We start from the raw sequence: 15,893 nt of genomic DNA on the forward strand, positions 1-15,893 counted from the left end.
TGTATACACAAACTGACATGTTGCAGCACAGTTGTTTAATCACTGTCCAATGCCGCTCTCTGCTGGTTAAAGGTGAGATCACAATTACTTCACTCCCATAAACAGGTTGGTGGTTGTGGGTTGCTGCAGCGATATTACAAACTATGGCAAACTACAATAGACCATTTTCATAGCATATTGTTTATATATAATAGATAAGCACAGGATGAACAAATAACACTAATAATGGTTCAGTTACAATCAAGTGTCTCAATCAGTCATACCAGTGAGCCAGCATGCAGCACGAACCCTGAAGAGGAGCACCTAAATGTATTGTGACCTTTACTAGTAACACCTGTGCTATGACGTAGTGTCTGTAGTTTAAAAGGTCGGTTATTTTTAGGACAAATATGTGCTCCTCAGTTCTGCACGTGGAGATTAAAATATACATTTACATAATTCTTCATACACTGCTCATTCTATATGTTGCTAGGTTTACATACTGCCATATTGTATACATAATAAGTATGATGATGCATCAGATATGACCATGATAATACACAATAATGGCTTGTAAACCTTTCATGTATGGAGGTGTGTCAGTATGGGCAGATCTCAAAATTACAATCTTTCATAATAAAGGATAAGGTATTTTGAAATTGGACATTATTTTCCCATGTTTTTAAGTCATTGTTGAGCAACAACAGTTGCTGGAATACAGTTAATTTGTTTGTATTATTGTGTGGTACTTTTACTTACGTAAAGAATCTCAATACTTCTTCCACTACTGAAAGTCACACAATAACACAAACAAACTGACTGATAGAGGCAGCTGGATTCCAGCAGCTCCTGTGTTCTGCGAGGTAAAAATACTGTTTTTGTAAATGGAGAGGTTGTTATAATATAGCAATGTGCCTGATTAAACAAAAATGATCTTAGTCTTCAATTAAAAGGTCTGTCTGAAGGAACCCTGTCCATAATGTTGTCAGACACAATCAGAGCCTGTCAGTGGCAAAAAGTGGATGTACTTTGATATGGACTGTTGCCCATTAGATTACATTGCAACAGCTGTTTTTGGTTCCTTTCTTGCCCAATGCTGCACCGATTCCAAGGATTTTCATTTTGATTTTTTTGTATTTTAGCACACGGAAGAATAAGTTACACAAAAGTACAAAGCGTAGAAAATTCTGAAACTAGCTTGCACTAAAGCACCATGACTAATTAACACAGGCAATGTTTTCTTTACAACCACTTCCTATAATGAGGATGCTTCTATGTGATATGTCTTTTTATGTGGACAGCAATGAAACATGTGAGAAGGAAGGGTGTGTGTCTTTTGTGTGTGTGTTTCTATCTTTAGTGGTTGTAGCTAGGGCAGTGCAGTTGTGTAGTGTATTTGTTTAAAACAAGCACATGGCTGAGAAATTAGGGCAACCAGCAACATGCTCTCTTTAACAGAATTGGAGTTAAATGTTTTCATAGACATCAGGGGTTACAGCCAAGCTGGCTCCACCATATACTCGCAGAATACCAAAACAGAGGGTGTTGGAGGTTTGTGGTTGCATACACATGCATGAAGAGGCGTCGTGCAGCAGTACAGTCTGGTGTGAGACAGATGCTGCTGGATAAGGCAGTCAGTCCAGATAAGGTAAGTCAGGAAGTGCACTCAGATGAGTTAGGTATCATTCAACTGTGACTATGTTTCCATAGACCCACACTGACATTCAATAACTCAACACATCTTTAAAGCACTGAACTTCTATATATTGTATATGTATGAACCCCTTTATAATCATTATCATAGTATGTGACTGTCAGGCCTAGTATGTGAAGCCTGTGGTTTATTTAAGCAAACACTTCCTGCCCATTACTGACAAACACAAAAGAAAGTATGTTTGACAGAACCACAGTTCTTGTGTTGAAGCTGGGTTAAAGTAAAGTGATCATAATTGTATGATCATAATGTGGTTCTATTGATTATTCTGTATTTGGAAACCCATAGATACAGATAAAACTTTTCTTGCTGTCATAGCAACATTTCTGACATAATTAAGAAACTGCTTTATGAATAGCAGTATGAGGCTTGATTCCACTGCAGAACTCTTATATATGGTAGGCAGTAGCTTTATTGTGTGTATGAAACAAGAATAATCACAATATCATAGAACATATTATTAATTTTTATAAGAATGATAGAATAATTAACATCGAAATTGATTTATAGTAGCAATCTTCCCCTTCATTAGCATTTTTACTATCGACTTTTAACCCAATTACTTAGTCAATTACATGGATTATATTAGATTTGTATTTATATGTTACATGAGCATTCTACTTAGACATGCAAATCTGTCACTCACTGTCCCTACCTCCCTTGACATGTGCGTGGGTTTGTGACCACATATACGGTTATTTACGTACTCAGCTCTTTCCCACAGCCTTCCTGCCTGTTCATCTTTTAGTTTGTGCACTCAGTTTGATTTGTTTGTTTCCCCTGTAACAGTTCTATCGTACTCCATACAGAAACATTCATGAGTTGGTTTGATTAATCGTTGAGATGATTCCTTTTCCCTATAATATTACCATGTGTTGTTCACAGTTCACTTGGATGTGTTTCAGACTAAATTTTATTTCTAATTATTACAGAGCATAAACCCTTGAAAATCCAGCTCAAAAGCTTTGTTAAGCATTTACTCTGTTACTTTTACTCAAGCAGGCAAATATAGACAAAAAATAAAAATAAAAATAATAATAATAATCAGCATTAATTATATTAAGAATTAAACTCTGTTAGGTGGTTTAAAAGCTCAGTGTTTAGCTGTTGAAAATATATATTTTATATTTTGTTTGTAAGTTTACTGACATCATTTGAAAATGGGCCATCAATCATCATAATGTGTTCTGAATTTTGCAAATTTAATTGTATGGCACATGGCACAGGTATGAAGACAAAATGTAAAAGCTAAATATAAGAGAATATAAAATGCATTTAAATAGAAATTAAAGAGTTAAATGGAAAATTAGATATACATGAGGTGAATGGAAAAAAACAATATTGAGTATAAAACCAAGTATTATAACATTTATAGGATCTTTCATCACAGTGGTAGATATGGGCTTCCATACTAAACAATGTTTTTAGCGATGTGTTCTTATCTACGAAGGGAACATGGAAGGACAGTGACACTAAATAACCTTTCATTAAGTTGTTTCCACATACATTTTCATGTTACTTTCAACTGCCCCACATACCATTTTGATCCTATGAAAATGACTGAAAAATGCTACCATGTCCAGTTTTATTCTTAATATCTTCATGTCCATAAGTGACAAACACCTCATATTTTGGGAAATAATTAATAAAAGACTGTATTCAAAGAAGAAATAAAGATTGATATCATATGGCTGCAAACATAGATTTATGATACCTTCAAAATCAATAGGCATCTAAAACAAATGTCTTGATGTGGGTGTTACATATCAGATCTGAGTCCATGACTACACCAAGATTTCTAGCTTGATTTGTCATTATTAAGCTGAGCACTGACTTTTAATTGTTATTCACTCAGTTCCATAAACATTTACTTTAGTTTCATCTTTGTCTAATTGAAGAAAATTACGGTACATCCAATCATTGATTTGTTCAATACACTCACTAAGAGCTTGTGTGAGATTATAGTCCCCTGTTGACATGGTTATTTAAATCATATGGGCTTGGCGATGACTAATCTGAAGCTCCTAGAGGACAGAGGCCATTCTTGGTCATAATTTCATACACATACTCATTGGACTGCTGCGGGACATTTCTTATTCTTCTCCTGCTGGTCCATTGTTTCACCTGTTGGTAGTAAAATATAATTGCAGAGATCATCTGTATGGTATTAGGGGATGTGCATATATCAGAAAATTATGCTGGTATGTCATAAGATCCTTTTATGACCAAATTACTTAATAACTAAAGAAATGAAAGACAAAATGTTGATATTTTGTTGATGGGGGATCTCACATCACAGACTATAATCAGCTGAAAGAAACCAACTCAAAAGGTTGGTGACACTAGTTCTACTCTAGGAGAAAATGACAAAGCAACTTATGGTGGATATGTAGTGTAATACTGGAAATATAATCAAAACTTCTTCACAGAAGTACAGTAGGTATAAGGACTGGTGGAGTTCTTTCTGCAAGTGAGTAAAGTGGATAAGGATAAGAGAAGTTGTGTGACATCAGTACAGTATAAAAGGTAAGAATACTAGTGGCAGCAGAAGGAAAAGCATTATGTTGATGTTCTCTAAAGAAACAATATTCTGATAGGGCCAGATAAAAAAAAATACATGTTGGAAAAAAAGGCCTCTTAAATTAAAATGTTAGAATTTTAAAGACATGACATTTGCATCACTGACATTAAGTAATTTTAAGGCCTGTGTGTAAGGAGTGGGTTTTGCACACTGACATGTGGCCTACTCATCAAATGACTGTCTTGATTTATCTAAGGAAATCTTCTGACAAATAGAAATTCTATTTATCTTGAGACAACATTGGGAAAAAAAGAAACACAAGAAGTTGCTTCTACATCTGCAATTCAGATGCAGACAGTGCATTCATAGATTTAGATCTAATCAGCAGTGAACCGAAGATCTCAAGAGGGCAAAGCTTATGTTTACAGCAGTTATGTGGTTTTGTGATAAACTGATAAATGTGAGCACGTGAAATCAAGCAAACTAATGGTGAAACTTGCAGGGCTTGATTGTTTTCAGTTGAGGGACAAAGCCTGAAGTAAAAAAAAAATCAAGCCCAGTTAAGCACAAAGTGAGTGTATAGAGGTCTGAACTCACCTTTGGGACAATCAGCCAGATGAAGATCATGGTGACCATTATGCTGACGACACAGGCGACACCAATGATCAACACCAGGGGTAGACACTCCTCACTGCCATCAGGTTTTTTTTCTGTTATGGAACACAGTGCCACTTCTGTGTGAAAGTGAAATTTACAGCCTTTATGCAAATGTTGCTCTAGAAATTCCACCTTGTGAAAACATTTGTTGCACAGCTTTAACTACAGTTTATGACTTGAGACTGAATTCTCCATAAACCTGAAGGACAGGTCATCCAAAACTAAAAAGAGGGTCAACATTCTCAATGTATGTAGCTTAGAGACTAGCACATAGGAAGTAGTTCAGTTTAAGTAACAGACGACATCCACCAGTGGTGAAGTGTTGACTATTCAGATCCTTTACTTAATGAAAGTAACACTGACAGAGTATTTGAGAGAGTAAAATCTAGCCGACCCCAAACAGAAGTTATATCACTATGAAAAATAACACAAGGTAGATTTCTATGTCTTTGTCAGTTGTATGTTTTTTATACATTATGTCCAAATGTATAAGCTGAGTTTGCAAAGGGAGGGGTTACATATTTGCTTTGCTAAAAAAAAAGTATTACAGTATAGTATTATATATGCAATATTATACCCAGGAAAAAAATCTGAAATCTTTAACATTTCACAAACTAACCCTGTGTTTTGTATGTAAACTCTTGGTCTGAAATTAACTGCTAACTTTAGCTGTCCAACTTATGTAATGGAGAAAAAGTACAATATTTCTCTTTGGAATGCACTAGAAGTATAGAGTAGAGTTAAATGAATAAGTTAAAAAAGTGCTTACTGTGCATGTGCACTGTGCTGCACTTGGGCTACTCTCTACCAATGTGAGTTACTACCCTTAGAGCAAGACAAAGGACAAACGCACCTGATACAGCAAGTATGTAGACATTGCGTATGTCTTCACTTTGGACATTTTTTTTGTAGACACATCTGTAGATACCAGAGTCCTCCACGGTCAGATTGCTGATGGTGATGGTGTGGTTCTTCAGAGATCCTTGTTTCTCAACCCTCTTGGCGTATCTGATTCGTGGGGAGATTTTTTCAGGTCCTGGGCTGGAGTGATAGTAAAGCACCTCTTCCTGAGTCTTTGCATTGTGATACAGATACATCCCGATTAACTCATCATTGCTATTGGGAGATTCTGTGAAGGAACACTCCAAGGTGACGTTCTCACCAGACACTCGACACACTGCAGTGTGTTCTGTCATAAAAGAGACAAAACACCTGATTAGAAGGTTTGATAACACACCACAAAACCTTTATATCTGCCATTATTTTAACAGTGATTAGATTATATTATTTCTCCAAACAAACAGGAGAGTAATTGTGACTCAGCTGGTCCAGCTTTGTTTTATTGATAAAAGTACTCTGTTTTGTTATCGGTTTTATTATCATTACCTCTGCCAAGTAGGTTATGTATTCATCCATTTCTGTTTGTTTTGTTTGTTTTTTTGTCAGAAGTATTATGCAAAAAGTACTGAACTGATTGCGTGGGGTGAGGCATGGGCTGAACCCAATAAATTGTGGTGTGGATCCGGTTAACGGAGTGGATCCTTTCATCACTTTCCTTAACGTTGCAAGGAAAGGTATTTTTTTGACATTTTCCATTCATTTCTCAGGAAATAGTGTATGAACTTAATGTAAAAACTCTGACATATTTACAGTATTCAGTGCAGTTTGGTGCAGATAGACAGACATAAAGAACTGTTTGACAATGGTGGAGATATGTGCTTATCTACACTGCTCATCCTTAAGGGTTGCCGAGGGGCTGGAGCCAATCCCAACTGACATTGGGTAAGCAGCAGGGTACACTTGGACAGATCATCATTCTATCACAGGGTTGACACATAGAGACAAACAACCTCACACTCACATTCACATCTACAGGCAGTTTAGTCACCAGTTAACCAAACCTGAATGTCTTTCGGACTGTGGGAGGAAGTTTTTTTTCCATTGCTATTGTTGTTTTTAACCTTTACTATTGTTGGGTACTTGGTTACTTCATTCCATTTAAATTTTTGTATTATTTTTAACTGATTTTTATCTGACTAAGTACTTTGTAACTTTGTTTTAAAGACTGCTGTATATATAAAGTTCATCATTATTATTATTGACATTACTACCATTGGATACTTCAACTACAGAAAAATTTTAAAATGTTAAGAAAGTAAATGGACGTACCTGCATTGGCAGAGAGACAGAGCAACAGTATAGACCAACAGAGTAGCATCATCTTACAGCACTGAATGCACATACAGTCTTTGTTTCTCACACATAGACACAACATAGTATCGAACAGCTCACCATGCTTCCTGTACTGCTTGATGTGGTGCAATGACGCGTAACCTGTGAGAGAAAATCATTTGATTTCAGTAATTTCCTTGTGGGTCCATAGACATCTCTGGCTACTGCATGTCTAACAAATCTATTTGAATCAAGTATGTGAAAATACATGTAACATCCAATCATTTCATATCAACTAATCCTCTTATTCAGGAGTATTGTGAGCATATGACCCTCACTGTTAATGTCACAACCTACTAAGACACTTGATGTAACGGAGTCTTCATCAACAAAATTTGCCTCATCTGTGTTTTTTCTGCTTTGACAAGTAAAAAAGTATATCTACCAAGCCAGTAACTTGTTTAATGTGTCTCTAACCAATACATTCTTTCATGTTTGAGGAATTAAAGTATTAGGTGATATCACCCTCTGGTGGAGGTTATTGTAAACAACAGTAAAAAGGGGAGATGAAACTCTATTCCATATCACACAAACCAATTTATAGTTTATGAAAAAGAATATGTCAAACCCTTGTATATTAAATGTAAACCTAAATTTACTACACATGCAAATTTAAACCATAATAAAAGTAATTACAGAGTGTTGTGCCATTTTAGTATAAGATAATTTGGGGATTATTTACATTATGGCCAAAGATGTTTCTGGATTGAGAACAACCCTCCTTTGAAACCCATTTCAAAGGCTCAGATTTTATAATATTAAACAAGGTTTGTTTGACTCTGTAGGAACAAACAAGTGTCAATAAACCCTTTAAAAATACCAGCTGCTGAATATCTCACTGCTATGAGCAATGTTGTGGAAGCTACTTTGAAAGCTGTGCTATCTACAATTACTGTAAATCTACTTTAGGGAGAAATCTAGTTTGGTTAACTAAGGCTATTTCAAACTATTCTGTTAAAAAAATTAATCAAATGGACAATGTACATGTGATATGAAATTATAACAAAATGGACAATTCAAATGCTGCTGGACTATATTACATGATAGAGATTGGTATTTCTATTATTTTGTCCACCCCATTTGTATAAACAAGGGCAGGCTAATTGACAGATCTCTTTGTATAATGCAATAAAGTTCAACAGCACCATAGACTACGTTGTCCAAAATGATCATGAGGTTGAATAATTTCAATAAAAACTGAACATTATAACTTTCATGAAGGATTTATTGTAGGACTGTTGTATTATACTCTGTTATTGTACCTAATAAGCTGCCAATTGAGTGTACAGTGTATTTTGTACTTGCTGCTGCATTAAAAACGTTCCTAAGAGCAAAGCGGGCTCCATAATTATGTATATGGAAGAAGTTTGGAACAACTAGGACTCGTCCTAAAACTGGGTGTCCATCCAACCTAAGCTCCCATGGGAGAAGGGCCTGTTAACAGAGGTGACCAGGATCCTGATGATCACTCTGGCTGAGCTCCAAAGATCCTGTGTGGAGATGGAAGAAACTTCAGTTTAGCCATTTTTTGTAGCCTTTCCCAGATCTGTGCCTCAACACAATCCTATCTAAGAGCTCTGCAGGCAGTTCCTTTGACCTGGGTTGGTTTTCTCTGCTCTCTCTCATATCTCCTCTGATATGCATTGTCAGCTATGAGACCTCATGGTATGTGTACCTTTTCTGCTCATGTCCAATCACTTGCAATTACCACAATGGGACACCAATCAGCATGCAGAAACATCTCAAAGATGATCAAGAGAAATGGGAGGAACCGGAGCTGAATTTCAAGCGTCATAGTCAAGGGTTTGAATACTTGATGTGATATTTAATTTTTCCCTTTTTAATAAATTTGCAAAAAAGTTCTTAAATTCAGTTTTTGCTTTGTCATTATGGGGTATTAATTGTAGATTGATGAGAGAATTTATTTATTTTTGCATAAAGCTACAACATCACAAAATGTGAAAACGTAAATGGGTTTGAATACTTTACTGAATGTACTTTATAATCATAGTATCTCTGTGAGTCCTTCTTAATTTTAGTTGTGACTCACAGACAGCCTAAACTGCATAACAGTTTACATTTTATATAGTTTATGAACATGCGCAAAAGACATTTATGATCAGAGAGGAATATATTTGTCAAATGAGGAGTAAGAGTGCCATGAGACTTTTTCAAGGATGAAAAAGATCATACTTATGAATATTAATTAAAAGGTGGTCTTGAACACTTCTAAAGACTTTGTCACATTTATTTATTTCATCTCAGCAAAACAATGTCAACTCAAGCTTCACTTACCTGCTTCGTTTGGGGGTCTCACACTGTCTTGCTTAAGATGTGGGCTTTCCTCACTTTTCATGTAACTACAGATGTTCAGACTCTCTGAGCACCTCTGGGAGTTGTTGCTGTTCATGTTTCTTTTAAACACAGCCACTACTGTGAGAGGTTGCCATTGAAATGGCACAAACAAGTCAGTGTGAAGGTCAGTTTAAAATAAAAACCACCCTCCTACAAATTAGTTTTCATGCAGCTCACCTGTGCTGTTATAACCTAACAATATGTTGTAATGCTGTTTGTCCAATAGATGGCAGGATTGAGAGCTTGTAAGTTTGTAAGATCTGTCTGTGACATTCATCTAAAGTCTGGATAAAAAATATTGTTATAGTAACACAATATGTTATTTCTTTTATTTACTGATATACTCTATTTGAATGATAAAGGATCAGCAGTTCATTCTAATAATTATTCAACGATAAATATGTTGCAGCTTAACACACATTTAAGCCACTGAACTTCTTCATAAATCATATATATATTAATTGTTTTATAGTCATTATGATACTGTGTGACTGTCAGACCTGGTTTTTGTAAGGCCTGTGGTTTATTTTAGCAGTAGTTTATTTCCTTCCCATCACTGACAAACACAATATATAAGTAATGATTGAATCCTGGTGTTGACATTGTGTTAAGGTGAAATGATTCGATAATGTGTTGTTCTTTTAATGGTTATTGACCTTCTGTTTGTAAACCCACAGATACAAATAAAACTCTCCTTGCTGTTATAGCAAAAGATCTGACATAGTTTAGAAACTGCTTTAAAAATAGCTTTATGAGGCTTAATTCCACAGCAGAAATCATATATGGTAGGCAGCATAGTCAGTGGCATTGTTTGGTGGGGAAGAAAAAACAAAAAGAAGTATCAAATAAGAATAATCACACTATATAAGAACATAATATTCATTGTCTTTCTAAGAATGATTCACAATTATAAAATTAACATTAGAATTGATTTTTATAATAACAATCATCCTCATTATTACTAACTTTTCTATCAGAGTTTCGATGTATGTATGTATGTATTAGATTTGTATTATTGTGTGATGTGAGCACTCTTCACATAGATATGCAAATCTGTCACCCACTGTCCCTATCCCCCTTGACACGTGCATGGGTTTGTGACCACATGTACGGTTGTATACTCAGCTCTTTCCCACAACCTTCCTGCCTGTTTATCTTTTAGTCTTATCACTCAGTTTGATTCCCCTGTAACAGTTCTACCATGCTCTCTGCAGAACTATTCATCTGTTGTTTTTCTTAATGCTCGAAATGATTTCTTTTCCCTCAAATATTATGTGTTGTTCCAAATAATTTGTTTTGATGTGTTTCAGACTAAATCTTATTTCTAATTATTACAGAGCATAAACCCCTGAAAATCCATTGAGCTGGATTTTGGTTAATCTGTTGAATCTCTGTTGTTTGTGCTGAAGTAGTCAAATATAGCAAAAAAGAATACTGATGATAAGTATTAAAAATATTAACAATTCTGAGGCAAGGCAAGTTTATTTGTATTGCACATTTTGGCAACAAGGCAATTCAAAGTGCTCTACATAAAATATAATAGGCATCAATATAAAGTATAAAAGAAAAATACAAGACAATATAAAAAAGCATTTGGATAGAATTTCAAAAAGAGTTAAATGGAAGTTTTGAAATAAGATATTAAGAATAAAACCAGGCACTGTAGCTTTTACAGGATTTTTTTTTCATCCTGTCATGGAAATGGGCTTCCATACTAAACAATGCTATTAACTATATGTGTTTATATACAAAGGGAACATGGAAAGATATTGGCACTTTGTACACTAAATAACCATTCATTAAACTATTTCCACATACATTTTCATTGATTTGTATCATATGGGTGCAAAAAATGGGTTTGTGATAGCCTCAGTATCACTCTAGTTTAGGTATTTTGCATGTTTTTGTTTTCCGTTCCAAATTTAGAGCCTTATAGAAAAATAAGCATCCAGAACAAACTTTTAGTGATTCAGTCACACTGGGAATATGATACCATACAAAGTTTGGTGAGGCTGGAAGCAACACCTGTCAAAATATTAATGCCCAAACATGGCTCCCCTATAAGTTGTTTTTGAAGGTGTAAAAATGAAATTATTGCAAGAGCAGGGAAAATATGAAAAGAAAGAATTTGAACAGAAATATTTTCCAGGCCTTGGTTTGGAGACCCATTGATGAAATGGACAAAGTCGGAACAAAATCCAAGATGGAGGCGCAACAACGTTGTCTGATTTGAAATGGATTGACTGATATGTTCTTAAATTGATGGGAGGCTGACTTTGCAATTGTTGATGTCAAATCAACTTCCCCAACTGAAGCTGGGCATTGACTTTTAATCATTATTTGCTCATCTCCATAAACATTTACTTTAGTTTCATCTTTGTCTAATTGAAGAAAATTCTGGAACATCCAATCATTGATTTGTTCAATGCACTCACTAAGAGCTTATGTGGGATTATAGTCACCTGGTGACATGGTTATGTAAATAGTAAATTGGTTTAGCAATGACTACTCTGGAGCATTAAGAGGACAGAGGTCATTCTTGGTCAGAACTTCATACACATCATTGGAGTGCCAAAGGACATTTCATGCTCTTCTGCTGCTGGTCCATTGTTTCACCTGTTGGTTGTAAAATATAATTGTTGAGATAATCTGTATAGTATGAAGGTGTGTGCACATTAGTATATCATGACACCTTTTTAGGACCAAATTACTTTGTAACTAAGGAAATGAAAGACTGACTCTTGAGACAAAATGCTGACAGAAGAAGAAATTGTTATATTTTGTTGATGGGGATCTCACATCACAGACTATAATCAGCTGAAAGAAACCAACTCAAAGTGTGATACTTGTTCTGCTCTAAGAATAAAAGCAACTGATGATGGATATGTAGTCTAATACTGGAAATCTAATCAAAATTTCTTCACAGGTACAGTATAATGATTTTTCCATAGAAGTACAGTAGGTATAAGGACTGGTGGAGTTCTTTCTGCAGGTGAGTAAAGTGGATAAGGATAAGAGAAGTTGTGTGACATCAGTACAGTATAAATGTAAGAATATTAGCAGAGGGAAAAGCATTATGTTGACGTTCTCTAAGGAAAAATATTCTGATAAAAATAATTAAAAGTAAACATGGCCAGATTAACATTTCATGTTGGAATAAAGGTCTCCTAAATTAAAATCAGATTCAGATTCAGATTCAGATTTTAAGACATGACATTTGCATTTGTATAAACTTTGTGTTTCTGACAAAGGGAAATTATATTTATCTTGACACAATGCTGGAAAAAATGTGAACAGAAAAACAAGAAGGAATTGCATTCACATTTTTTGTGTTGAACTAATAAATATGTACACATACAGTAAATCAAATCTGCAGACACTGGCGCAAACTAATGTTGAAACGTGCGGGGCTTGATTGTTTCAGTTGAGGGACAAAGCCTGAACTTTAATAATCACGCCCAATCAAGCACAAAGTGAGTGTATAGAGGTCTGAACTCACCTTTGGGACAATGAGCCAAGTGAAGATCATGGTGACCATTATGCTGACGGCAGAGGTGACACCAATGATTAACATCAGGGGTAGACACTCCTCACTGCCATCAGGTTCAGACTCTTTTTTTGATACAGAATATGGTGCCACTTCTGTGAGAAACGATGAAAAGGAAATTGTGGGTTGTGCAAATGAAATGTACTGTCTTCATGCAGATGTTTGTGGCATAGCTTTAACTATAGTTTCTGACTTTTCACATAGGAAATGGTTCAGTTTAAGTAACAGACATCAGAGTATCCACCATTCAGATCCTTTACTTATTGAAAGCAGCACTGATACAATATTAAAGGAGTTCAATCTCCCTGAAGCCTATTTGACCCCAAACATAAGTAATGTCACTAGGTAGAATAACACAAGGTAAATTTCTTTGTCCTTGTCATTTGTATATGTTTTGCCATCTTCATTAAATGTATAAGCTGAGTTTGTTGCAAAGGGAAGGGTTACATTTGCTTTGCTAAGAGGAAAAAGTATATCTACAATATTATACTCAGGAGTGATACTAAATATACATATCGTTGATGCATTGTGATGCATTTTAATCTGGCCGTGTTAGAGATCATTTTATATACTGTTGAAAAACTCTTCACATTTCATAGACTAACCCTGTGTTTATGTAAAATCTTAATCTACAAGTAACTGGTAACTATAGCTGTCCAAATTATGTAGTGGAGTAAAAAGTCCAATATTTCTATATGAAATGCACTAGTAAGTATAAAGTAGAATTAAATGGATAACTGAAAAAAGTGCTTACTGTACTGTCGTGGACACCAGGCCTGACATCGGTCACAGTTTTTAAAGGGGTAGATGTGACAGACATAAGCTGGAAACCAGAGACAGCATTGAGTTTGGTTTAATCCATTAGATATATTCCATTATTCAATGTCATTCATCAATCAAAGAACTGTTTTGAATCACCACTCATTTAGTGTTACAAAAATGTATAATTTTGTCTGATCAATTAATCACCTTTATTATGTTTTTTGGGTTCGATGTGCTGACACATGATCCATGTTTGTATTGTTTGTTTCATGCCTGTAATAGCCCAGTCAAGTTTCATATCTCGTCTTGTTTAATGCCTAAATCAATGATAGTGGAAGTTGAACATGCAATTTGTGTGTGGGAACTCAAATGACATAATTTAGAGTCTAGTAAGAGAAATTATATTTTGTTCCAACTGCAGAACAAGTCTTAACTTCAAATGTGACATAACACATTAAAATTTCCCCTGTCCTTATGTCTTTGTTCTTTCTTTTCCCATGTGTTCTTTAAGCAAATTTTCTTTTGTCTATGCGCGCTAGCAATTTCCTCTATCTTAAAAGCAAAGTAGCAACAAATTAAGCCAAAGGAACAAAAGTGCCTAAAGTTTATTTTTAAAGTTAGTTAGTTGGTTAGTAAGTTAGTTAGTTGATCATCTTTACATCTGTATTTTATCTTTTATTCCATGTTAATAGAAGGTAGAAGTAGAAGGGGTTTCTCTGCAGTGGAGAACTTGATCACTTGAATCAGAAGTCATGACTTCAGATGTTACACTGATTGGATTAATATGCAGCATGCATGCACTGTATTACATTTGGACTGCTCTCCAACACTGTGAGTTACTTCCCTTAAGGGATGAAAAAAAAGGAAAAATGCACCTGATACAACAAGCATGTAGACATCGCGTATGTCTTCACTTTGGACATTTTTTTTGTAGACACATCTGTAGATACCAGAGTCCTCCACGGTCAGATTGCTGATGGTGATGGTGTGTTTCTTCAGAGATCCTTTTTTCTCAACCCTCTTGGCGTATCTGATTCGTGGGGAGATTTTTTCAGGTCCTGGGCTGGAGTGATAGTAAAGCACCTCTTCCTGAGTCTTTGCATCATGATACAGATACATCCCAATTAACTCGTCATTGCTATTGGGAGATTCTGTGAAGGAACACTCCAAGGTGACGCTCTCACCAGACACTCGATACACTGCAGTGTGCTCTGTCATAAAAGAGACAAATTGCCTAATTAGAAGGTTTGATAACACACCACAAAAATAAATATCTGCAATTATTAACAGTGATTGGATAACAGTATTTCTCCAAGCAGCAGGAGAGTAACTGTGACTCAGCTGGTCCAGCTTCTGTTTGTTTGTCAGAAGCATTATGCAAAAAGTACTGAACTGATTGCATGAGGTGGGTCATGGACCAGTGAAGAACCAATTAATTTTGGTTTGAATCCAGTTAAGGAGTGATCCAGGAATCCAGGAACAATGCAAGACATTTTTATCAATTTCTCGGGAAATAATATATGGATCTTAATATAAACATTCTGACATATTTATGGCCTTTGTGGAGGTATGTCCTTTACAGAGTGCCATTCTAGTTAGTGTAGTTTTTATTTTTATAGATGTTACCTTATTCTATTTGTGTCGTGACATTAATCCAGTCCAAACAGTAAATACTGTTTCAGGCAAACACATCTTAAAATGTTAGGAAAAGTAAATGGACGTACCTGCATTGGCAGAGAGACAGAGCAGCAGTGTAGACCAACAGAGTAGCATCATCTTACAGCACTGAATGCACATACAGTCTTTGTTTCTCACACATAGACACAACATAGTATCGAACAGCTCACCATGCTTCCTGCTACTGCTTGATGTGGTGCAATGACGTGTAACCTGTGAGAGAAAATCATTTGATTTCAGTAATTTCCTTGTGGGTCCATGGACATCTCTGGCTACTGCATGTCTAACAAATCTATTTGAATCAAGCTTTTTCTGCCATGACAAGTCAAGATGTCTGCTGTGGCCTATTCATCCATTAACCCCAAAATGCATCTTCTAAGCCAATAACTCATTTAACGTGCCTTCAAACAATATCTTGCTTTGCATATGAGGAATTGAATTATTAGGTG

General features: G+C 35.5%; 1 protein-coding gene across 3 annotated transcripts in view; it reads right to left on the bottom strand.

Annotated features, from left to right (window-relative positions):
• Nucleotides 1-2,082: 2,082 nt before the first annotated feature.
• Nucleotides 2,083-15,893, bottom strand: part of LOC108875862 (V-set and immunoglobulin domain-containing protein 1) — a 34,176-nt gene continuing 20,365 nt past the window's right edge. Inside the window, exons 1-5 of one of the 3 annotated variants that reach the window (XM_051070693.1) lie at nt 15,492-15,752; nt 14,643-14,978; nt 13,760-13,828; nt 12,958-13,100; nt 2,083-3,817 (exon numbers count right to left, since the gene is read on the bottom strand). In XM_051070693.1, the coding sequence (XP_050926650.1) occupies nt 3,704-3,817; nt 12,958-13,100; nt 13,760-13,828; nt 14,643-14,978; nt 15,492-15,597 (768 nt within the window). In that variant the 5' untranslated portion in view covers nt 15,598-15,752 and the 3' untranslated portion in view covers nt 2,083-3,703. Of the gene's footprint in view, nt 3,818-4,811; nt 4,925-5,724; nt 6,061-12,957; nt 13,101-13,759; nt 13,829-14,642; nt 14,979-15,491; nt 15,753-15,893 lie in introns of those variants that run through there. The other 2 variants (XM_051070694.1, XM_051070692.1) reach the window with 2 other exon arrangements.

Source organism: Lates calcarifer, linkage group LG5 (assembly GCF_001640805.2).
Source record: "Lates calcarifer isolate ASB-BC8 linkage group LG5, TLL_Latcal_v3, whole genome shotgun sequence".
NCBI lineage: Eukaryota > Metazoa > Chordata > Actinopteri > Centropomidae > Lates > Lates calcarifer.